We start from the raw sequence: 26,909 nt of genomic DNA, 5'->3' as shown, positions 1-26,909 counted from the left end.
CAGATTTTTAAGCTTTCTTCTATTTTTAGTTTCTCCAATTTTCTGACTTTGTTCCCATTGCTGCTGGTTTTCAATTTCGGTTTTTTACTGTCTTAAGTCACGGGCTGGGCGCTAATGACCATAGATGTTTTGCGCCCTAAAACCACAAAAAAAAAAAAAAAAAAAAAAAGATATATCCAGATTGCGAAGATTATAAGCAGCTGATTAAGGAATTGAAAGAGAAGTTGCAATTGTCAAGGCAGCCTGAAAAATTGCAGATACTGACATTAGTACCACAAAGCTGTACTATAAAAGAGACAATGCAAGAATTTGGTGTTTAAGAGAGGATGGTAAAAGCAGCTAGGAAGTTACAGGCAGAAAATGGTATACTAACTCTGCCAAAGAACAAGTGTGGCAAGAAGATTCCAGATGCTGTAAAAGAAAAGGTGGTAACATTTTTTCAGAATGAAGAAATAGTCGAATTTGTCCAGGTAAAAAGACTGTGTATCAATTAGAATAGAAAGAAAGATAGTTTTGATGCAAAAATACCTTCTCCTGAATAATTTGAAAGACATGTTTGCTGCATATCAACTTCGGCAAGGGCCTGAAATTGGATTTGGCAAATTTTGTGAATTGAGGCCAAAATGGTGCATCGCTGTTGGTGCTGCAGAACCCACTGAGTTTCTGTTTGCACTTTACACCAAACTGTGAAAGTGATGCTTGCAAGCACTCCAATTAATGAAGATTAAGAGAGTCTGATTGCTAAAACAGTGTGTGAATTGGAATCCAGACTGCATGCTTCATCACTGAAATCTGTCAGGGAAAAGAACTACTTGAACAGTTTTTAGAAAGTAGTTTTTAAGACAGTGATCCAGATGATACCATTGAGTTCAAACAGTGGGTAAACAATGATATAGATACTTTAGAAACAAAGCAGATAACCACTGAGGATTTTATTGAAGATCTGATTTCAAAAATTGACAAACTTTCCACTCATTCTGTTGCAAAGCACCAGAGCAAGCACCTAAAATGTATAAAAGAAAACTGTAAGCCACCTGAAATGACCCTATTAATGGCCTTTGCCAAAAATTATTCCTTCATTGTGCAGGATGCAGTTAAAGGCTTTTACTGGAACAACAGCCAAGCAACTTTACATCCATTTGTTGTGTACTTCAGAAATAACTTGGACATCAGCAGCATCAGCTACTGTATAATAAGCGACAGCCTAAAACGTGATGCAATTGCTGTAAATGCTTTTATAGTGAAATTAATAGAAGATCTAAAGTGTCTCCTTGGAAAAATGACACACATTTACTACTTCAGTGATGGGTGAGCAGTGCAGTGCATAAACTTCAAAAATTCTCTGAATCTCTGCCACCATCAAAATGACTGGAATCTCAGCTGAATGGAACTTTTCTGCTACAAGCCATGGAAAATCTCCATGTGATGGAATTGGAGGAACTGTAAAGTGCCTGGCAGCAAGAGCAAGCCTTCAAAGACCAACGGAGGAACAGATTTGACACCAAATACTGTACAGAGAATAACAGAGGAATCCAATTCATTTTTGTTTCAAAAGAACAAATTGAAACTTTAAAAACTGAGCAGGAAGCAAGGTTAAAAAATGGCTGCACAGTATCAGGAACATGAGAGAATCGCCATTTCGTGCCATTAAATGAAGAGCAAGTTAGAAGAGTATTCAATGATACAAACTTCTTTGTGGCAAATGTTGACAAACGTTAAGCGTTTCATTCAGAAATATTAAAACCTTACAACTGGGCCCATAAATTGCCTGTATATATGATCAGAAATGGTTGATTGGTACTGTGTCTGAAGTTTCAGAAGAAGAAATTGTTTCATTTTCATGCACCCCAACGGACATGCACATTCATTCTATTGGCCAGCTAGGCAGGATGCTTGTTGGATTCCAAACCAACACATTATTTCTGTCATTCCAGCTCCATCAGCAAGAAAGCTTGTTAGAATCAACTGTAATTTCTATTAATAACAAATTTCAGCAAATGAATTAATAAGAACTGAAATATTTGGCTTGGCAACCATAAAGAGTACACGTATTTTTTAATGTAATATAAATGTAAGTTTATTTGATATGACAAGATTTATGAACCACTTTGATAGCACACTATGATGAATTTACCATAGTTGGACCTTTTGTACTAAAACAAAGCTATTGTACCCAAAAAGTTGAACAGGATCACAAAGTTTGAGCACAACAGGTATCTTAGATCCTGAACAGTGGTAAAACAAAGTTTATCATTTATTGATTTCAGTCGCAATGTCAAAAACGAGCCTTTATGAAGAGGTGGCTGATGGCCCCACCATACTACTTATGAAGCTGTAATTTGGCAGTGCTTCATGTAAGGTATATATATATATATATATATATATATATATATACTGCAAAAATTTCATAAAATTGGAGATGGTAAAGTGGGGAACTTGTCTAAATTTCGGCCAACTTGACATGGAATGACCCAGTAGTAATGTTAAATTTCTGACAAATACCATATGAAACATAAATCATTACACAGCCCGTATCTGCAGAATGAATTTGTATGTTTGCAGCGAAGTTTTCATGAAGCAATGGTGTTAGACATTAAATATTGACAGGTTTGTTCATAACCACTTTCTGTGTATGCTGCACGTTGTTACACATACTTTTGTGAAACTGTCAGAATGTTACAGTTACTGGTGTAAATAATCTTACATATACATGTCACTTGAAATCTGATGCTGTGCAGCCATTTGTAGGGTATTCAGCTATCAGCAGGAAAACAAATTCACTTGGTGCCACTAGTATTTTTATTCTGCCTACCAGAATTGAGGTTCCTGACACAATCAGAACTACTTGTTTACTATCTGTGCTGAATAAGTCTGCTTCAACACCCATCTTGGGTGCAACTGCAGAAGTACTGTGATAGCATTAACACAGCATTTGCATTTGAATGTATGTGAGTACTTCATTATAGTTTGTATGAACTATGTGATCAGCTTGCAATTCATTTGACGAGCAGTATCACAACAGTAACCCTAAGCAATCACTGTGAGGAAACAGTAGGAAAGTAAATATACTAAATTTTATTAAATACAGTGAAAGAGTGGTTAGACCCAACATACTTAAATCCTTTGCCTTCACCCCTGACATAATGATGGTTTGGCATACAGAATGATATGTACACGCAACACACATCATGTGAATGAAAAGCAATTTGAAGAGTCATTGACCTTGGACCTGAACCTGAGAACTATTCAAAGACTAGAAGGTCAAAATGTTGTGCCAGACCCCCCACCTCCCTCCCTCCTTGAAATATATGTTGTGGTGAGAGACTGATCCATAGTCCAGCTCAAGGCCTAGCCTAGGTTGAAAGGTGGCAGTGTGATTGTGAGCTGACAAAGCCATGAAATGTGAAAGCCAAGTAAAGGATGTGGTAACAAATTGACCAGTAGCACAACCTAATGTTTACAAAAAAATCCAAATTGTTCCCAGAATGTAACTTCTACCTCTGACATTGTGTGCTGTGTTAGTGGGACTGAACTTCCCTATGACCTTAAGAGATGCATGTAGAGATTATATTAGTTGAAAGCCACATTCTTTTCCAAATTAATAAAGCTTAGTTTCTAAATGGTGTATATTTTGGCATGAGCACGTGCTGGAAAATAATGGTACACAATTTTTATTTGAAAATTATCGAAACATTTTAATTAAAACAAACTTTATTAACATTTTACATCTTTATTCTTATGGCCGAGTGCACCGATCTCGATTAACAGTTAACCGCGGTTAAGTCGATATATAATCCTGTTCAGCGCAGTATCCTGGTGCACCAACATCGATCAAAGTTAAACGAGGGAATCGACCGCGGTTATATTTAACCGGGGCTCTTTCCCGGTTTTCTCGACATAACCACGGTTTTGGAAGCATACGCTATTAAGATGGCGGCGCGTTTTGATGTTATGGATGGCATTGAGGAAGATTTGTTATACCTTGACCATTTAAATCGTGACCGAAATCGTGTTGGAGTGATTGTGGAAAGGGGAAACCCTTTTGAAGATTATGGTGACAGGAAGTTTGAAGAGAGATTTCGTCTGTCAAAAGAAACAGTGTGGTGGTTATTAAATCAAATTAATGATAGGTTAGAATTTCCTACTGATCGGAATAACCCTGTTTCTCCGATAAACAGACTTTTGATTACTTTAAGGGCATATGCAACAGGTGCATTCAACATTCTTATTGGGGACAACAGTAATATACATCGTACAACAGCACAACGAATCATCAGTGATGTATCAGACGTCATAGCATCACTGTCTCCTCGCTTTACAAAATTTCCAACAAGAGAAGAAGTGCGCTCTGTGATGTATGGTTTTAGTCAATTGGACCGATTTCCTGGCGTTCTTGGTACCTTGGATTGTACCCATATAAGAATTCAGTCTGCTGGAGGACATAATGCTGAACTTTTCCGCAATAGGAAATCATATTTTTCCTTTAACTGTCAAACCATTAGTGATCACAATTTGTTAGTAGGGGATATTGTCGCTCGATGGCCGGGCTCTGTGCACGACAGTACCATATTTCTCAACTGCACTCGCAGAGCTCAATTTGAAAACGGAGAAATACCACAAGGTCACTTATTGGGAGATAGTGGTTATGCATGTAAATCCTACTTGTTAACTCCACTTCTAAATCCGCAAAATGAAGCAGAGCATCGGTATAACAGGTCTCATATTAAAACTAGAAACACTGTTGAGAGAAAATATGGCATGTGGAAGAGAAGATTTCCCATATTATCTGTAGGAATAAGATGTAATCCACAGGAAGCAATGTCAATCATTGTGGGTACAGCTGTCTTGCATAATATTGCGAGGAGTACAAGCAGTGATGAACCACCAGAAGATCCTGAAATTTCTCGACTTTTAAATCAGTTACGTGATGAGAGAGGCCCCAACATTGAAGACAACGAAGAAGTGCTACCTGGACAGCAGATGTATCATGATGATACATTACCTGGAAGAGCAGTTCGCCGTGCTATAATTAATGAACATTTCCGATAATCTAACATAAATTCAGACATTGTTCATAATGAAAAATTATGATTATAGTTATGGGATTTCGCCGTATTTTCAATGTTTCAGATTATTTCAGCATGTAATCTATTTTGTTTGTGCTGTCTAGCGAACATAAAAGTACTCACTGAACTGGGTGTGTGATGCGAAATTTGAGGTTTTGTTGTGCCAGGGACAGGATGTGCTGCCTACAGACAATTACCCAGCTGCTGCTTTTCTGAGATTTTTTTTAGTGTGGAACTGTTGCTAATTCATTATTAAAGATATATTTCTTGCATCACATTGGGTTTGAAAGCAATGCTGTACTCTGTTATTTATATACATGTTCAGTTTCTGGGTATGTACTTAAATTTGAGAACAAATGACTCCATTACATTTAGAGAGTGTGAGAGTAAAAGCGAGTGGAATAAAATATCCATTATATTTCTGTATTATGTTCACTATAGATCCTAAACATCTCTTAAATTTTCTACTGTAACAACAAATATGTGAATGTCCAACAGTTTTGCAATATAAAAAGAGCACATTCTTTATTATTAGAACCTTACAGTTTAGAGATTATTTTACTGCACTTCTCCTCATTAGTAATGCAGTCTGATCACCTAGATAAGCTTAAAATTGTGAATATGCAGTACACACATGGGCACAAAATAATCATTTGTGTAATAACAAAGTGTAAGATTGGGATTGTTTATTTGTTAAATTGTTTCCATATTAATCACTACTCTTTATTTACAATATGATTTTCTTAAACATAAGTGTGTGTGGCCATAAGGTTGTGCAAAGAATTGAATTACGTTGTTAATTCTAGTCAGTCATGTGTGTAGCAGCACTTTACACAATATTATGCACAACTGTATGGCATTAAAAAAAATACATGAAATTGAAGACAAATTTGTGTTTAGAAATTGCCACCAAAAACAAGTTCTCATTGCTACAAAAGGTAATGGAATGTTGTCAGCAATGTCTAATACTTTGGGGATCAGTGCAAGAGCAATAATTAGTTAAGGAGTGTGCTACTTCGGAAGATATGAAAGCAGAACTGTAATGCTGTGAGTTGACAGTACAAAGTGTCATACTTTAAGTTATTACTGAAAACTCCCTCCCTCACCCTGTCACTGATATTGATGCAGTTTTTTCACATATTTAACGCTCACCTGTAGAGAAGGGAATTCCTTGTCATTGCATAGTGCCACAGAAAAATGCCTCACTACAAATACAGTTGTGGGAGAAGTTCTGGGTTGCCATCATAAACATTAGCAGGTGCAGAATATTGCTAAGAAAGCCACACATGCTATGACTACTATAGCAGAAACCAGTGACCCATCATAGGAATGCATTTCTGAAAATATCCTGCTACAAATTTTGCTGTGATAAAAGTTATGGGCTGACATTGTAAACATTAACAGGTGCAGAATATTGCTAGAGAAGCCACACAATTCTAATCCCACTACTGTCCATATTAGCAATGTATTATTCAATAATGCCTCTCTACAAATACTGTTATGATAAATGTTACAGGTTTCCACCAAACACATTACCAAGTGGTGTGGCTAGGAAAGCCACATATGCTATGCTTACTTTTGCAGAAAAGGGAACCCACCACAGCAATGTATTTCTCAACATGCCTCACTTCAAATTGTATCGTCATAAAAGATATAGGTTCCCATTATAAAAATTACCTGGTGCAGATTATTGCACGGAAAATGGCACACACAAAATTATGATTTGGAGCACTTTCCCTCATAATTTAATATGTTGGGATATTCTGGTACAAACAATGCAAAACATGATAACATTGGGCCTCATGTATGTAACTGTTACAGCACATATGTTCATTCCAAAGTTAGAGTAACAAGGATGCTTTATTACTATTATTTTGTTTCATTAACAGTCTACCTCATTGTTAAGTCATTTAAGTAGAAATTGGCACCTGACGCTATGGCTGCAGGCCTGCAACTGACATGTAGCTTATTTGTGTAAACTGCAATGTTGCTAATCTGTTTTTATACATGACATAATTGTAATTTTAAGTGATTGGATGAAACTTAGTTCAGACCATATAAGCTGTAAGCAGATATTAGACAGACACCAACTAGGATAGAAGCAGTATCACTAACAGGACAAACACAGAGAAACAATTTGAACTGAGAGACAACTTTAATACACTAGACAAAATACAACATAGCACAAAAAATTTAAAAAATTCACTGTCACAGGAAAAAAGTCACGAGTCACTGGCATTTTTCTTCTTCCAGTACTTAAGTTTTTCTTTCAGGGCCAGAATCTTTAAATTTTTTATCCTCAGCTCCTTTTGGTGCTCTGCCTTCATCATGAGTAATTGGGCCTCCAGCAGTTCCACTCTCTTCTTGCACACATTGTCAATCACTGTTCCCGAACCTGATGGCCTTGGTTTTGCAGGCATCCTGCGACGATTCCATGTATTTTTTGGCGTGCAAATGTTTTTATTTGGTTGATCAGGAGACTGTGAAACAGATTGCAACTGGGTGACATCCGCCAGAACATTATTTGATGTCTCTTTACTTAATAATACGACAGGTGTGTGGGAAGTGCTAGGCTGTGTGCACTCTGCTAACTCGACAACTGAAGCAGGTGGCGTATTCTCACTGCACTGCACTGCACTTCACTGCTCTCCATGTTGACAACATCCACAATCATGCTGAACTGTGCATCGGAATCATATGCATTTGTTAACGGTTTCATTGAGGAACCAACAATTTCTAATAGTTTAGCCCGATCATGGATCGTGGTTTTTTGGGTAGGCTTCCCCCCACCTGTTTTATACACTTCCACCTTTTCTTCTGTAAGGTCTTTTCGAAGTCTTCTTTTCATATTTTCATAACAGGTTTTCAGCCTGTCACAGGATCTTTTTGTCACACCTGAAATTAAATAAATGTAGTTTGTAGTACCATAAATTAATTTTTATATTATTTGCATTCATAAGTCCATTTTGCATTCTGAGGCTCTTAACTTATAACTGCAATAAACATCCAAGATCTGTATATGGCTTTTGTTTACATGTCAGTTCATTAAAAAGAAAGTGGTATAGGCATATATGAAGAATATGGCACAGGGCTAAGTGAGAAACGTATGTTCACAATTTTCAACATAAAAGCTTCCGTTAGTCACATAATATTTAATTAACAGTAGCATGGCATTGGATTTTAAATTTAAAACTAACAAAACAATTCCAACTGTAAATGTGCATAGTCCTATCACGTATTTCAGTGGTACGCCAATAACAGTTTTAAATTTCAAACTAAAAGCCAGTGTGTCCCATATCCTACACTTACGATGAAACTAGAAAAGTTATTTATTTATGAGTAAACTTACCAGGAGTAGAATTAAATTGCGCCTCCACATGGGACCACATTGTCTGTTTTTCTTTTAAGCTGCAGCCGTTGGTTTTCTTATTTTCAAGAACGGATGCATTTGCACCCACCAGTTCAAGAAGTACATCTATCTTGTACTTCGAGAAATTCGGTGTTCTTCTTTTATTCTCCATTATTCTCCAAAAAAGAAACCAACAGATCAGAAATAGGTACCGAGGTACGTAAACACACTTCTGCTTGTCGACAGAAAAAACAGCAAAGATAGAACTTGGCACCAGCGATTATCTGTGCAATTTCTTGTTTACTAACATCTTTGCGTTGCCAGGGCACGTTCCATTGCAATGTAGAGTTAACCACGGTCTAATGCACAGTTGGCTGACGACGGTTAGCTGACCAGCGATTAACGTTGGTGCACTGCAGAAACATTTTAAACGCGATTTACTTTTAACCATGATCGCGGGACCTTGGTTATCATGCTTTTTGACCGGGGTTGGTGCACTCGGCCATTAGTGTTTAAATATTTATTTCAAACATAGTCACCATGGCACTGAACATCTTTCTCCCAATGAGACACCAGGTTGTTGGTGTCATCACTGTAGAATGTTTGACTGTGTTGGCAGACCCTCAGCTTCACCTCTGCTCACACCAATTCACCACTATCAAACTGAAGTCCTTGAAGGTGTTCTTTCAGTTTTGGGAATAGTTGAAAATTAATTGGGTCAAACTGGGACAGTTTGGAGGATGATCAACAGCAATGAATCAAAGGTGTCAGCCTGTTGCAGGTGCAAAAAAAGTTGTGTGTGGTCTATCATTGTCATGCTGAAGGAGAGGGTGCTCCACATGTGGATGAACTATTTGAATTTGTGTTCTGTTTTCTGAGGGTTTTCTGACATGCTGACACGGTTAAATAACACACACACACGTTACACACTGCAGTTCAGAACTCTCCAGCAGGAGGGTGCTACATATTGTCAGCAAAGTTGTATCATCCACAGAGTAATATGCATGACAACTGACATGAAGAACAGAATCAAAGCTTAGGAGGCATTATTTTCTGGTACACCCTTGTAGTAATTTGATGCATTTGACAATTGCCTCAAATGTTGCAGAATGGTTCCCTTGGCATTGCCCAGCATCAATTTGGAAGCCATAATACTATATCCATAACATCAGCCAAAACATTATAACCACTGATTTGCTGGCAGTATAAACTTATCCAGGGAATAGCACCTCACCTTGTCTTCTAGTCACACACACACACACACACACACACACACACACACACACACACATGGTGCATGGAGTATCAGTGAGCATGCTGTCTGGGTGTAAAATAGGTAATGCACACAATCTATCTGAGTTTGACTGAGAGCAGATTTTGATGGCCTGAAGGCTTGGGATTAGCATTTTGGAAGCTGCACAGCTTGTTGGGCATTTGAGGAGTGCTGTGGCAGTTGTCTTCAACACAAGGCAAAACACAGGTGAAACCATATCCAGACATTATTGGGGTTGGGCAAGTACCGCTCATGACAGGTGGTACACATCATAGGCTAGGCGGACTGGTAAAAATAGACAGGCAGAAAACTGTGGCATAACTAACATCCAGCATTAATGCTGGGCAGAGTAAAAGTGTGTCTGCATGCACAATGCTCCAAACACTCCTAATGATGCATCTGTGCAGCTGATGACCCATGAATGTGCCAGTGTTAACGCCATGACATAGACAACTACAACTGAAATAGGCATGTAACTATTGGCATTGGATGTTGGCGCAATGGGAGAGCACTGCATGGTCTGATGAATCCTGATACCTTCATCATGCCTTTGGGAGGATGCGCTTCTTGTTGTGATATTCAGTCCTGAGAATGGATTGATGCAGCTCTCCATGCTACTCTATCCTGTGCAAGCTGTTTCATCTCTGAGTAACTACTGCAACCCACATCCTCCTGAATCTGTTTAGTGTATTCATGCCTTAGTATCCCTCTGATTTTTACACTCTGCCCTTTCTTCCAGTACTAAATCAATGATCCCGTGATGACTCAGATTGTGTCCTGCCAACCGATTCCTTCTTCTAGTCAAGTTCTGCCACAAATACCTCTTCTCCCCAATTCTGTTCAGTATCTCCTTATTAGTTACGTGATACACCCATCTAATCTTCAGCATTGTTCTACAGCACCATGTTTCAAAAGCTTCTGTTCTCATCTAAATTATTTATCGTCCACATTTCACTTCCATACATGGGTACACTCCATACCAATACTTTCAGAAAAGACTTCTTGACACTTAAATGTATACTTCAACAAATATCTCTTATTCAGGAATGCTTTCCTTGCCATTGCCAGTCTACATTTTATATCCTCTCTACTTCGACCATCATCAGTTATTTTTCTACCCAAATAGGAAAACTCATCTACTACCTTAAGTATCTTATTTCCTAATCTAATTCCATCATCATCACACGATTTAATTATACTACATTCCATTATCCTCGTTTTGCTTTTCTTGATGCTCATCTTATGTCCCCCTTTGAAGGCACTGTCCATTCTATTGAACTGCTCTTCCAGGTCCTCTGCTGTCTGTCAGAATTACAATGTTGTCGGCAAACCTCAAAGTTTTTATTTGTTCTCCCTGGATTATAATGCCTTCTGAAAATTTTTATTTTGTTTCATTTATTGCTTGCTCAATATACAGAGTGAACAACACTGGGGATGGGCTAAAACCCTGTCTCACTCCGTTCCCAACCACTGCTTCCCTTCCATGCTCCTTGACTTTCATAACTGCCATCTGGTTTCTGTACAAATTGTAAATAGCCCTTTGCTCCCTGTATTTGTTGACTGCCACCTTCAGAATTTGAAAGAGTATTCCAGTCAACATTGTCGAAAGCTTTCTCTAAGTCTACAATTGCTGGAAATGCAGGTTTGCCTTTCCTTAACCTATCTTCGAAGAGAAGTCGTAGGGTCAGTATTGCCTCATGTATACCAGCATTTCTATGGAATCCAAACGGATCTTCCCTGAGGTTGGCATCCACCAGCTTTTCCATTCATCTGTAAAGAATGCATGTTAGTATTCTGCAGCTGTGACTTATTAAACTGATAGTTTGGTAATTTTCACACCCATTAATTGCAATTATATTTTTCTTGAAGTCTGAGGGTATTTCACCTCTCTCATACATCTTGCTCACCAGATGGCAGAGTTTTGTCAAGGCTGGCTCTCCCAAGGCTATCAGTAGTTTTTTGGATATTGTCTACTCCCAGGGCCCTGTTTCAACTTAGGTCTTTCAGTGCTCTGTCAAACACAGTATCATATCTCCCATTTCATCCTCATCTACATCCTCTCCCATTTCTGTAATATTGCCCACAAGTACATCGCCCTTGCATAGACACTGTGTATACTTCTTTCACCTATGCCTTCCCTTTGCTAGTAATTGGTTTTCCATCTGAGCTCTTGATATTCTTACAGGTGGTCCCCTTTTCCGCAAAGGTTTCTTCAGAAAGCCAATAGGCAGTATCTATCTTACACCTAGTCATACATGCCTATACATCCTTGAATTAGTGCTGTAGCCATCCCTGCTTAGCCATTCTGCACTTCCTGTCGATTTCATTTTTGAGACATTTGTGTTCCTTCTTGCCTGATTCATTTACTGCCTTTTTATATTTTCTCCTTTCATCTGTTAAATTCAATATCTCCTCCATTACCCAAGGATTTCAACTACCTTCATTTTTTTACCTACTCGATCCTCTGCTGCCATCACTACTTCATCTCTCAAAGCTACCCTTTCATTTTCTACTGTATCTTTTTCCCATGTTTTTGCCAATGGTTCCCTAGCGCTCTCTGAAATTCTCTGTAGCCTCTGATACTTTCAGTTTATCCCAATCACATTTTTAAAATTCCGACATTTTTGCCCAGTCTCGGCCCCGGCCTCTTCCCTCCCCCATGGCCCGGTCTCGGCCCCGGCCTCTTCCCTCCCCCGTGGCCCGGTCTCGGCCCCGGCCTCTTCCCTCCCCCGTGGCCCGGTCTCGGCCCCGGCCTCTTCCCTCCCCCGTGGCCCGGTCTCGGCCCCGGCCTCTTCCCTAGCCCGTGGCCCGGTCTCGGCCCCGGCCTCTTCCCTAGCCCGTGGCCCGGTCTCGGCCCCGGCCTCTTCCCTAGCCCGTGGCCCGGTCTCGGCCCCGGCCTCTTCCCTAGCCCGTGGCCCGGTCTCGGCCCCGGCCTCTTCCCTAGCCCGTGGCCCGGTCTCGGCCCCGGCCTCTTCCCTAGCCCGTGGCCCGGTCTCGGCCCCGGCCTCTTCCCTAGCCCGTGGCCCGGTCTCGGCCCCGGCCTCTTCCCTAGCCCGTGGCCCGGTCTCGGCCCCGGCCTCTTCCCTAGCCCGTGGCCCGGTCTCGGCCCCGGCCTCTTCCCTAGCCCGTGGCCCGGTCTCGGCCCCGGCCTCTTCCCTAGCCCGTGGCCCGGTCTCGGCCCCGGCCTCTTCCCTAGCCCGTGGCCCGGTCTCGGCCCCGGCCTCTTCCCTCCCCCGTGGCCCGGTCTCGGCCCCGGCCTCTTCCCTCCCCCGTGGCCCGGTCTCGGCCCCGACTTCTGAAATGCATCAATCTTAGTGTTTTACACTGTAAAAAAGTGGTTGAGCCGATATATTTTTTAAGATTGACACTCTGAACTTTCGAAATTTAAGATGTTACCCACCCTAGTTTAGTGACAATTCAATTAAGGCCATAGTGAAAAAGAAAAGCTGTGTCTGACATCAGTCCTTAGATTTTACATTCAAAATATTCAGCTTCACAAACTGCAACTCAGAAAATGCTTCAACAAATGAACAGATAATTGTTTGGAGACAGATGGCTCTTTAAGATAACACAGAAGCATAACTCATCTCAAAGGTTAAAACTGAATAGCTATATTGGAAGACAGAGCAATTTATATCTGCCTCGAGACCACTAGAAAAAGGAAATTATTAAAATACACCTCAAAGTGCATCTAGATAGATTAATAAAGTAAACAGTAAACAGGTGCACTGATTTCTAGAGCTGCGTTCAGCATACAGGACAAGTTGCTTTAAATCTTGCCCCCAATGAGCAGTTAAGTAATTAATTGAGAGTTAGTGTGCACAGATTGATATAACTGGCTTCAGACACGGTAAAAATTCTGTTGAGTTATACTGTATCAGATGCGTAAGTGCTTCAGTAAGTGAATGTGCATGCATAGGAGCTCAAGAATGCCATTTAAAAAGGAAAACCAGTAATTAGTACTCAGAACAGACTTTTAGCAGTACATAAATAAAAGGTGAGGAAAGGTCACCCCATTTACAACTTTAAAATGACAAACAGTCGGACAATTAAATCTAGTAAGCAGTAACTAGCCCTGAGGTGGAATAAATTTTTCACTCTTCAACTCACAAATGGCCAGTGAACAAACACACAAAACACGTTCAGAGCCCAGTAAGACTTACAGTTTTACACACTTTTGCTTCTTCCAGCCCGTGAGCCTCTAATGTGCCAGTTACTTACCTACAAGCTATATTTTCACAAGTCTGGATGACATCTAAATATGACAAAGGTGATTCACATAGAGCTGATCAGCATGTGGCCATTCTAACAGTGCGCAGTGGTATGTACAAGAAGAGCACTCATCCCATCAAACCCCCAAACATCAAAATGTACACAATTTTTGTACACATTTCAAATAGTAATTTACATAACTTGAGTGAAGGCAGCCCATCGGTAGCTGGCAGTGGTGCATTCCATGAAGCTGATGTACAGAGGCAATGTTAACAGCCACAGTATGGTGAGCACACCCTAAGAGTCGAGGTCCAAATCAGTGGGCCACAACAGTAGAAAACTGTCATTCTCACTTAATACAGCCACATGACCAGAGTAGTTGTACAGATCAATGGACTCGTCAGATGATTCTCTTCAAAAACTTGGTCTAAGGCTAATCATGGTCACTCTTAAAACAGTGCTCAGGATTACCAAATCGTTGAATCCACTGCTGAACATGAGGAATTGAATAGCAATAAGAAGCTTGTCTGGTTGCTAGACATTACCCCAACCCCTTCCAAGGCAACACCACAAAGTATTAAGTCGTGCAGCACAATCCAAATCAGGCAGTTGTGTGGATGGGAAAGCTCCTTGCATAATGTGACTTCCACAGAAAAGAACCAACAGCAGATACAGGCAGCCAAGATCTCACCAATGTTCCATCTTTTGTTAACAGTTCTGCCTGCAAGTATTAAATTGACATAACTTTTAAAGGGCTACCAGTCTCTCCAATCTGTTAATTTCGGCTGAATTGCAAATACTGTTTACGTACCCTGTGCGGCTGTGCTGTGCCCCATGGTGCCACAAGCTCCAAGGAAAAGAAATGACATACACCAGGTGTGGGACAGGAATTCAAAGAGGAAGCCTGCCATGGCTCAGATAGTAATAATAATAAAATCATTGTTATCATTATTTGTACTAGTATGTTAGTATTATTGTAGGCAGTTAATTAATAGAAAGATCAATTAAAACATGATGTTGCTGTATTCTTTCTATCTCCTGCCCAGCATCTCTCTTCAAGGCATCCTCTTTGCGTACACCATGTTGCTTCATTATTTTGTCGATATGCTCTTTCTTAAAGTTAAATGGTCTACTATGTTTCTGTCAGTAAGGTGATTTCCAATCAAAAATTCTTTGGCTCCTAATTATCTAACATTCTCAACAGATGTCGATATCAGTTTAATGAATTTCATTCTATTCTATCACTGTTTCATTTGCTCTCATTCCAGCACTTACTTAAACATTACAGGTTTTTCAGTCTTGATATGCTGGTGCTGCTCCATTAATAATCTTTCTAGAATTTTGTCTTCTTTTGAGATCAGCAAGTAAAACCCATAGTTCAAATCCAAAGAATAGGACTGGTTCAGCCTGTAGCTCATACTCTTTTTGTACTGTTAGAAACGTGCTTGCCCCACCAAAAGGAGCTAATGATGTTAGAAAAGTAGTAAGTAGTGTGCCAAGGTAGGGTGTGTGTTTTTTAAATAGTTTTATCACAAATAAGCATTTATTGAAATGAAAGGTTTTGATGTAACTGTTCTAGACATTTTATGATTCTGATCGTAATAGTAGTATGAGTGATGTGCCACTTGACAGTCCAGTTTCTGCTTCCCCACACAGTTGATGTACACTGTATTGTGTCATTTGATATGAACAACATTGATTTCATTGTTTGAGGTAGTAGCTGTGTTATTTTATTTTATTTCACTACCATTATATGCATATGAAGATAATGAAGTTAGAAAATATGATTGAAAACAATAGCATAGGGAGAAGGCTTAAGTTGAAGATTGTAATGGATTTTCAAAGGTGTCATCATTAATTAGTCTTAAAATTTTTTGCTGCCTCCCATTGAAATATACCATGGTGAACTCGTCACTCAGAATTTCGAACTCAAAAGAGAACACTTAACCAGAAATACTATTTAGTTATTAAAAAGTATGACAATATGGCTTTATATGTGTGATACATTTTACATAATATGGAAGGACTGTGACTGCTTAAGTGTATTTATTACAGTTTGTTATTTTTACCACAGGCCCAAGTTTACCCATTCAACATGAATATAAAAGAAGAGTTGGAGGAGGGTGTGAATAAAGAGGTAATTATAGAATTTATGTGACCACATGAAATTAATCATCGCTGAGTTGTTGTGAAAAAATGAGATGGTTATCAATCGTGTGTGTATTCACTTTAGCAGTCCTGTGTTTACTTTAAGTTACAGTATTATAGTATGACACAGGTTGGAAATGAGGAAATAGGTAAAATAGAACATTTTGTTATAGTATACCGATATCCCTTTGAGCAGGTGAAGTAATTTAGCTGCTGAGTTCATAGAATTGCTTCTTTACATTATAAGCACAAATAAGAATTACGTAAGATTGCATTGATGAAGTTATATGAAAATTGGTACCAAGTCGGGAGACTCAAGCTATGATTTCCTGTTGTAATGAGTAGTTCCCTTAATGGTTCCATGTATGTGAACACCAGCATTGTATGTTTTTATTTGCCATGTAATACTGCTGTGACAGTTACATTCAAGGAAAATCTACACTAAGTTGTGCAGAAAAAACAGGTGATCCTAACCTACTGAGTAGACACACTGCAGGTGTTATGGACAGGCGGTCTTGTGAAGTACTATTGAGCAGTTTTCTGAAAGCTGTCGTAAGCTGCTAGTACAGTAGTGCACACAAAATTGAAATACTTTAGACCTTGTAACTATGAACAGGCAGGTCTTTATAGATGGTGTTAGTGCAGGGACGGGTTACTGATCATGATGCCAGCACAGCAACAATGGCTAATGAAGCCTTCAAGAAGGCTATGAGAACAGATTTTTTAGAAAGAGCAGGTAAGTAGTTGTTAGCATCCCATTTAGACAATGAGTGAATATAATTTACTTCCAGTATGATTTACATAGAGGAATATGGGCAAATGTTAAATTGAATGTAAATCACTTGCTGAAAAATTATGTGGTGAGTAACTGGATTACAGACAGAAAAGATCCACATGACAATAAAGTGTAGTTAGCAGATTCAGTTACACAAAAAATGGTGCTGAACTGGCCCCTCTCTGCCATGTGAATTGTTCATTTATGGAAAAGTGGTTTGTCGCATGTATAGAAAAAGGCAAAGGTCATTCTAGTTCATAAGAAAAGTCACAGGAAATATGTGTAAAACTACAGACATACCTAGTTGGTGTAAAATTCTTCTTGAATGATTTTGTGATTCTGTATGATGGCTCTTGAAAGAAAATCATCTGCAAGAAAGGAAATGGATCCCATAATTACTGGTCATGTGAAACTATTTAGTCTGCTTATTCACAGTGCTGCCACAATGTAGTCAGCCTGTAAAATAAGGCCATAATTCTGTAGTAGTATCTGTGGGAAAGCTAGCAAAGTTGATGTGCCTTTCAATGATTCAGCACTTCTGCTATGCAGTTAGTCATGGAAGGAGTCACTACAACTGCAAAATAAATTTTTATTCATATCTAATCTCAACATGTCAAATATGCTTGTGTTGTCCATTGTTTTGGACATGTCCAAGGGGACAGACAGTATTTTCATCCTGCAACCACAATGACTCAGGGGACAAAGTAGATACATGGGTTATCTGTGGGCATCAATTTACATAAATGGGGAGTGTTGTTAGACACTGTAAAGGACGATACTACTACTTCAATAGCACCAGGTGAGTTTCTCACACTTGTAACTTCGCAGCTGCAAGAGGCAGCTAGATTGAGCTGACAACTTAGACATGGTGCTACTTGCACGTTGATAGCTTTCTTTTTTATTGTAGTCATAGCTCCTTTCAATTCTGACATCTTAACTGAGCAACTGTCACAGCCTATACCCACACAGTTCTCCTGGGACAGAGAAAGGCTTTCCATTCTCCTTAGAATTGTAGTACCTATACTTCACCAGTAACGATACGCTCTTCATCTTAACACACTTGAGGCTTGTCTTCCACTACAATCCTTGTCTTTATTGATATCAATGAAACTTAAAAAATCTTTCGTGTAATTAACCATCACCATCAACATATCTTGCAGCTAAACTCAGTTGGGCAGTGTGTGCTATGTCCATAGCCTCACCAAAGAGTATCCTGTTATAATGAGAATCTTTGATTTCCTCCAGTAATCTCGATAACATCACTGTTTCACAGCATGAATTAAGTTCCTTACACATCGTTTTACATATGTAAGTGGCATTCGCTTTAGTGGTCTCAAGGTGATGGTTTAGTTGAAAGTCTCCAGCGTCAATTCTAAATCTTACAAGAGCTCTAAAGTTTCCCGTGTTACTCACTATACTTTCACGATCATTATAGTTTTCTAATAGACTCCCATCATCTCTATGACCACGCAGGGGAATATTTTGCTTTCCATGAAATATGATTGTTTTTATTATAGGTACAAGATGGTATCTGTTTTCTCTAATTGATTTATGACATCAGGTTTGCATTCCTAGTGTAGCGATTTAATTTTGCATCTGTTGGTGCTTTAATGTGGTACTTGAGCTGAGAGTGAGTTTCAAGGTCACCATATTTATCAGCAAGTTTGGCAAACTTTGTTAGTGGTTCAGTCACAAGTTTTTGGCGATAATGGATTTCTTTCCTCCAGCCATTTTATTATTCACAAAAAGTGAACAGTTAGTGCAAAGAGGTCCCTTTTTAACTTGTGAGAACACCAGCTGTGGATACTGTTTAAAATGATTATCTTGCACTTGCTTACGTTCAACCCGCCCTTCCTTGTTGTGCTCAGAAGTAGGAAAGACAACCTTTTCCAGGTTTCCTTGGAGCTGTGAGAAGCTTGTGTTTTATATCATCAGTAATATACCTATTGTAATACATCCTATTAATTGCCAATATCTGTGTGTTTAAAGGAATCGGTCGATGAACTTCGTTGTGGAAGTTTCGATGAAATGCTGGGTTGTGCTTTTACATCTGGTGTTTTTGAGGCTGAATGGTGACCGGAATCGTCAGATGTGTCTACTTTTTTTTTCTTTATTACATAGCAATCCATTTTATTATATTGTTATGATGTAGGTAAATTACATGCAAATTATTCTCGAATAAACACTTTATTTGCACTGAAAAATGCAACACTGGTACACTTAGCACTGAAACACACTCAGTCACGCTCCCCATATTCCTAATATCACTAAGCACAATACTCACTTAAGTCTGTGGTGATAGCCAATAATGCAGTTGTTCACTTTTTATCACTTCCAAGTTATCCCGAAGATTGTAGCTTTCAAACTGACTACCTGGCAACGACTCTGCTTCTCAGATGTGGCTCGGTTGTTTTGAGAACATTCACTGCCAGAATGTCAAATGTACTTTTGGCCACTTCTAAGTCACACTGGTGATGTTGCCCTCTGAGCTAGGTTTTCAACAGATGCTTGTCTGTCACATGGCAGTGCAGCTACAGCAGGGTTAAGATTAACGACATAATTAGTAAATGAGGGCAAGGCTCTCACATTCCCACAAACAAGGAAAAGCTAAATGCAGATAGAGATAAGCTTACAATATTGGTTTCCACACAGAAAGACAGAGTAAAAGGAAATTAACACAAATATATTTATGCACCTGCTAATATTGCTACTACAGAAGTGCTGTATTTGTTCTGCACACATTGTACCACTCAATTAGTTTTTTTCACGCACGTGCCATGATAACCTTTCAGTTGAGTGGCCCAAAAACAAAATTTGTTATGCCACTGCTTTTATAGGGATACATTTGAGATACTGGATATTGAGGATGCAGAGAAAGTCCACCAATCAGATAGGAGATTTCACAAAAATCATGGAAGAACAAATACGGATGTAACAAGAGGGAAATTGCTGTGAACTTCACTTTGGTGGCTTGCATGGCTATTCACCGACAGCTATAATTGTACCAAGAGTGTGACTGCATCACTACGCCATTTGACTGGGAAAAGTGGTGGAGAGTAAACCAGCTGCGAATTTGTACTCTACTGCACATAAAACAAGTGGTCACTGCTTTTTACATCAAAGGCTATTCCTTGTGCCTCTTCATTATAGTGGAAAATTTGTCTTTAGTTTTGAGGTACTAGCACAATGACCATAGGTGCCCAAATGGCATATACGTGAGTTGTTCTCTGTGACTTCTGAAGGATTTTTAGTGGTGCAAGCAAAACGATTATCTTTATTTTTATTTGTTAAGATTTAGGACAAATTCACAATTACATTCAATTGTAAGATAATTAAATTTGTAACTTACATAGCATCCATAATTCACGACATTACTACCGTGACTGACACTGGAGAGAAGCAGAAAGTTGTCATGATATCTTACATGTTTTATATTTTGTACAGGGTGTTTAAAAAATGACCGGTATGTTTGAAACGGCAATAAATACTAAACGAGCAGCGATAGAAATACACCGTTTGTTGCAATATGCTTGGGACAACAGTACATTTTCAGGCGGACAAACTTTCGAAATTACAGTAGTTACAATTTTCAACAACAGATGGCGCTGCAAGTGATGTGGAAGATATAGAAGACAACGCAGTCTGTGGGTGCGCCATTCTGTACGTCGTCTTTCTGCTGTAAGCGTGTGCTGTTCACAACGTGCAAGTGTGCTGTAGACAACATGGTTTATTCCTTAGAACAGAGGATTTTTCTGGTGTTGGAATTCCACCGCCTAGAACACAGTGTTGTTGCAACGAGACGAAGTTTTCAACGGAGGTTTAATGTAACCAAAGGACCGAAAAGCAATACAATAAAGGATCTGTTTGAAAAATTTCAACAGACTGGGAACGTGACGAATGAACGTGCTGGAAAGGTAGGGCGACCGCGTACAGCAACCACAGAGGGCAACGCGCAGCTAGTGCAGCAGGTGATCCAACAGCGGCCTTGGGTTTCCGTTTGCCGTGTTGCAGCTGTGGTCCAAATGACACCAACGTCCACGTATCTTCTCATGCGCCAGAGTTTACACCTCTATCCATACAAAATTCAAACGCGGCAACCCGTCAGCGCCGCTACCATTGCTGCATGAGAGACATTCGCCAACGATATAGTGCACAGGATTGATGACGGCGATATGCATGTGGGCAGCATTTGGTTTACTGACGAAGCTTATGTTTACCTGGACGGCTTCGTCAATAAACAGAACTGGCGCATATGGGGAACTGAAAAGCCCCATGTTGCAGTCCCATCGTCCCTGCATCCTCAAAAAGTACTGGTCTGGGCCGCCATTTCTTCCAAAGGAATCATTGGCCCATTTTTCAGATCCGAAGCGATTACTGCATCACGCTATCTGGACATTCTTCGTGAATTTGTGGCGGTACAAACTGCCTTAGACGACACTGCGAACACCTCGTGGTTTATGCAAGATGGTGCCCGGCCACATCGCACGGCCGACGTCTTTAATTTCCTGAATGAATATTTCGATGATCGTGTGATTGCTTTGGGCTATCCGAAGCATACAGGAGGCGGCGTGGATTGGCCTCCCTATTCGCCAGACATGAACCCCTGTGACTTCTTTCTGTGGGGACACTTGAAAGACCAGGTGTACCGCCAGAATCCAGAAACAATTGAACAGCTGAAGCAGTACATCTCAGCTGCATGTGAAGCCATTCCACCAGACACGTTGTCAAAGGTTTCGGGTAATTTCATTCAGAGACTACGCCATATTATTGCTACGCATGGTGGATATGTGGAAAATATCATACTATAGAGTTTCCCAGACTGCAGCGCCATCTGTTGTTGAAAATTGTAACTACTGTAATTTCGAAAGTTTGTCTGCCTGAAAATGTACTGTTGTCCCAAGCATATTGCAAAAAACGGTGTATTTCTATTGCTGCTCGTTTAGTTTTTGTTGCCGTTTCAAATATACCGGTCATTTTTGAAACACCCTGTATAATAATGATATGGCATTGATTTTCAGAAGGAAAGAAGTTTTATTTAAGGAAAATTAGTGGACTTATTGGCTTCAGCTGGGTATGCATTTACTCCAGTTCTAACCTCCTCGACCGCCATTACCTTTCACTCCATTCTCTGTCGATGTCCCACCCCTCCTCCCTCATTGGCTGAAAAGGTCAAGGTGGTGGTATACTGATGTGATGTGAAATCGTAGATCTCCCTCCCCCCCTCCGCCCCTCTCCCTGTGGTGCTTAAAGTGTCTGGAATTTGGGCACATGTTTGCATTGCAGCACTAACCTCATCTGTAGAGACTGGATGAGTATCGCCTGCAAATTCTCCGGTTGCCTCTCTCCACATCTGTGTTGACTGTGGAAAGCACCACACTCTCTGCTCACCAGATTACACAGTTCTCTACAGAGTGAAGAAGGTACAAGAATTCAAGACTCAGGACAAACCTACTGACAAAGAGGCTGAAAGAAAGTACAATCATTTGCCACCAGCATGTGCACAATGTCATATGCTACAGCTAAAAAGACATTTCCCCTTTGCTGATGGTACTCTGGCCTGTTACTCTTTCTGTAGTGGGCCCTCAGGGCCACTGAACCATCCTTGGCCCCTGTTGGTTTGGGGGATCCCCTTTTGCTGCTTTTTCCACACCTGCTTCGGGATCGATAGCTTCCCATACACCAGGGACATTTGTCCCCACCTCCCAGCCTGAGATGAATAAGCTTCTTCTGGCTTCTCTTGCAAGGAAGAGGTCCTTGGGGTCATTCCTTCCATGGGTTGTACTGGTCTACAACTGGACACCAGCAAGTGCTAAAGGAACCACAAACTGTTGGTCACACTGCTTCATGATCATCATCTTACACGAAACTGATTCAGAGAAGCCCTTGGCATAATCAAAATCCTGTAAGGAGAGAAGACAAGAAAAGTGTTTAAAGGAGGAGGACCTTCCAGTGGGCCCCCATACTAGCAGATCCACCTATTCAACTCCTGTGGCCAATGCAGAGATTCCAGCAACCCCTGAGGCCCTAGTTTGAACCACACAATGGCACCCGGAAAGGAGTTCGCACATACGTTCTGGATACACTGTATATAAAACTTTTGCCTCTTGATACACCTTTGGAGGTTGTGGCTGTTCAGGTAAGTGCATTTCGGCATAGTACTATCTGCAGTGTTTACCTCCCTCCTGATGATAAAGTATCTCATGAGATATTGTTTGTATTGGTTTCTCAGCTCCCCCCCGCCGCCCCCCCCCCCCCCCCCCCCCAATCTTTCTTAATCTTGGGCAATTTCAATACATATAACCCTTTGTGAGCTTTAACCATGATCACTGGCCATCATAAGGACCTCGGAGTCTGACTGGCACAACTTGATTTGCCTCTTAAATACTGATACCCCCTCACGTTTTGGCATGGCACACAGAGTGTTCTTGCTCATTAACCTTTTCATATGCAGTCCTAGGCTTCTCCCATCCATCCACTGGGGAGTTCATCATGACCTGTGTTGGTAGGGACCATTCCACAATCTTCCTGTCCCTCCCCCAGCATCACTGCCCTGGATGCATGACAAGATGGGGTCTCAACATTGCTGACTGGAGTGCTTTTGCCTTTGCTGTCGGCCTCGAATCCCCGCCGCATGGAGGCATCAACAAGGCAGCCCAGAATATAATTACAGCCATTCATTTGGCAGCTGATTTAGCAATCCTCTGTTCCTTGGGCCTGCTCTGACAAGAGATTACCTTGGCAGTCATCAGAGAGTGCAGAGGCCATTAGTGATAGTAGGCAGGCTCTCCAGTACCATAAGTGGCACCAATTCATGGAGCATCTTATTTACTTTAAGTGGCTTCATGCCCAGTTCTGCCACCTGATGAAATAATAAAAAGAAGAATGCTGGGAGCAGCATGTTTCAACCATTGGACCATGTACCTCTTCTCTTAATGTTATCGAGCAATGGGTAGAGAAAAAGCAATTATCTTTTACTACATGCCACCTGGAGCTGTATAAAGCTCCATTCACTGAGTGAGGATTCATCAGTGCCCTAGTCCTCTGTGCTGATGCAGCACCAGGGCCAGGTCACATCCACAACCAAATGATCAAGCACCTATCAGTGGATTGTGAGCATCATATCCTTGTCATCTGTAACTGGATCTGGAGCGAGGGCCAGTTCCCATAGTAACAATTAGAAAGTATCATAGTCACAGTGCTGAAATTGGGTAAGCTCCTTTAGAGATGAGCAGTTATCACCCAGTAAGTGTCACCAATGTTCTCCGTAAATTGCTTGAATGCGAAATGAGCTGGCAGCTGTGTGGCTCCTTGAGTCGCGGGGTCTTCTGGCTGCATCCCAGTGTGGTTTTCACCAAGGCTGTTCCACTACAGATAATCTGGTTTGCCTGCAGTCTGCCAGCCAATCAGCTTTTTCCCAATGTCAATGCATTATAGCCATCTTCTTTGACTAGCAAAAGCTGTATGACAGCTGGAGGTGATGCTATATCCTTGCTGCCTTACACAAGTGGGGTCTGTGGGATCCACACCCAATTTTTATGTAGAATTTCCTGTCACAGTGTATGTTCTGGCTTCTAGTTGGTGCTTCCCACAGAATGCCACATATCCAAGAGAATGGAGTCGTGCAGGGCTCTGTACTGAGTCTTTCTACAAGCCATCACTGGTCACCTCCAGCTGTGAGGTCATCAGTATCACCATACTTACATGCTGACTATTTGGGCCTCTTACTATTGCTCCTCTAGTGTGGGTGTCATTGAATGTAGACTGCAAGGCACCATACAAAAGATATTGTCATGGGCACTGACCCATGGATTTTGGTTTTTCAGGTGCCAAGACCCATGTCATGGTTTTCTGTCAACATGGTATGGTTCATCCACAACCAGAACTTTATCTTGATGATGAACTACTCAATGTGGCAGGAACTTTTTAGAACTGGTCTCTGTTTCTTAGTTGACATGAATTCCCAGTATTTTTCGGTGTAAGTGAAAGTGCTTGCTGCACTTCAGTACACTTTATCACGTAACACCAGCAGGGGTGCATAGTGTACTACCCTTCTGCAGCTTTACAAAGCCATGATACAACCCTGTATTGGTTATGGGAGTCTGGTATATGGTTTGGAATCATCCTCAGCATTGTGGATACAGGATCTGATGCACCACTGTGGTGTTCGATTTGCAACAGGAGCCTTTTGAACTAGTCCTGTGGAAAGATTATGTATGGAGGCTGGGGTCCATTCATTGTGTATCAAGAGCCAACAGCAGCTTCTCAGTTATGCTACCTATGTTTGCAACTCTCCTAAGCATCCAAACTACCATCTCCTCTTTCCAAACAGGGAAACCCATCTTCCATAATGGCAGCCCGCATCAGGGATTTTGATCACGTTCCACACCGTGTCCCTCACCTCTGAACTCGAGTTACTTCTTCCTCCACCTCTCCTCTGGACCCACTCATGTACACCTATGTGGGGAACCCATTGGTCACAGCTTTGTTTTGACCCCATCATGAAGTCCAAAAGACACGGACCCTCCTGAGGCCCTCAGCCACCAATTTTTCTCCATCCTTGGTACATTCTGGAGTTTAGCAGTAGTCTATATACTGATTGCTTAATGGTTGCTGATCACATAGGCTTTGCTTACGCTGTCACGGGTCCTACTGAATTGTCTTCCCTGCTGGAAGCTGTAGAGTTTGTAACCATATCTCATGCTCTTGAGTATATGCTTTCCTCCACTGGTGGGTCCTTCATCTGCAGCAACCTCCTGACCAGTTTTAAAGCTCTCAAGCAGTATTACACTCAGCATCCCTTGGTCATTGCTAACCAGTATTCCCAGTATGCCCTTGAGCACTGTGGATGCTCAGTGATGATTGTTTGGACTCTGGGTCAGATTGGGATCCCTGGGAACAAACTTACTGATAGCTTACCCAAACGGGCTACCAGTAAACTCGCTCTGGTAATCAGTATTCTGGAAACAGACATCTGATCAGTATCACACCATCAAGTTTTAGGAACCTGAAATGTGGAGTGAATCACTGTGACTTCAAACAACCTGTGATAAGGAGACTATGAATCTATGGAGGTCCTCCATGCAGGCCCCTCACAAGCATTCTACCATACTCTGCCAGCTCCACATGAGCTGTATCTGGTCGTCTCACGATCATCTCCTCCAGTGCCACACCACTGTCCTTATTCCGGTTCAACAGTGGTCTACATTTTGCTGTACTGTCCAACCTAGCCTCCCTGTGGCAGAATCTTAATCTCCGACTTGCTACCCCTGATGCCTCAGTGGCTGACTTAGTTTTATATTTAATTCATGAGGAGGGCTTTTACCGCTCTCTTTAAGGTAGGGCAACTTAACCTTATTGGCCCATTGAGGGGTTGGCAGAACACTCTGTTGCCCCCTCTGCCCAGACCAGGCTGTGGCTGGCTAGACTTGGTGGACCAGCCCGGTTCTCACCCCACCTGCTCTTTTACTCTTTTCCCCCTCTCACATTAATCTTTTGTCTCTGTACTTCTCTTGCCCTGTATGTGTTGCTAGTCTTTCCGAAGCAGTTTCTGAGTGGAGTACCTCTGGTAAGTGGTGGGGACTGGGGGATATATGTCCCCTCATTGCATTCTGCTCTCCAGTGCTTCTGGCTGCTCCCTAAATGGGGCACCTTGGCCTGCCTTTTGTCCTCTGTCTCCTGTTCTTTTTGTCCCTTATATCAGTTTCATAGACATCGGGTTTTTCTTCCTCTGGATTGTGTGTGGTAGGCTTTCTCTTACAACAGTCATGTAGACCTGCCTGCCTGTTTGAGAAAGAAGGGATGTATCACCCAGTAGTTTGGTGCCTTTAATCATTCAATCAGCCAACTACCTCTGTCCATCTGCTACCCCTCTCTGTTCATCTGTTTCTGCCACCTCTCTCTCTGTCTGTTTTTCTTCTCTTCCTCTCTCCACATCATCCTGCCCACCTCCATAGGAGGTTGCTGGTTCTTACCTTCTTAGTATTTTAGTCTAGATAGTAAGTAATATGTGTATCTGGCTTGGTTGAAGTGTAACAAGTGGTTTAGGTGGTGATGTAAAATACATCCACTTTCATAGTTGTGTGGTTA

At 41.0% G+C, this 26,909-nt stretch overlaps 1 protein-coding gene across 7 annotated transcripts in view; it reads left to right on the top strand.

Annotated features, from left to right (window-relative positions):
* Positions 1 to 26,909, top strand: part of LOC126108955 (zinc finger protein 492-like) — a 139,395-nt gene that overhangs the window by 9,748 nt on the left and 102,738 nt on the right. For all 7 annotated transcript variants that reach the window (XM_049914339.1, XM_049914340.1, XM_049914337.1 and 4 more), the window contains one exon: positions 15,975 to 16,037. In XM_049914339.1, coding sequence (XP_049770296.1) covers positions 15,975 to 16,037 — 63 coding nt within the window. The remainder of the gene's footprint in view (positions 1 to 15,974; positions 16,038 to 26,909) is intronic.

The sequence above is a fragment of the Schistocerca cancellata genome, chromosome 11 (assembly GCF_023864275.1).
Source record: "Schistocerca cancellata isolate TAMUIC-IGC-003103 chromosome 11, iqSchCanc2.1, whole genome shotgun sequence".
NCBI classification, from domain to species: Eukaryota; Metazoa; Arthropoda; class Insecta; order Orthoptera; family Acrididae; genus Schistocerca; species Schistocerca cancellata.
Note: the sequence above shows the minus strand (reverse complement) of the source record. Positions and strands in the feature narration are given on the sequence as shown.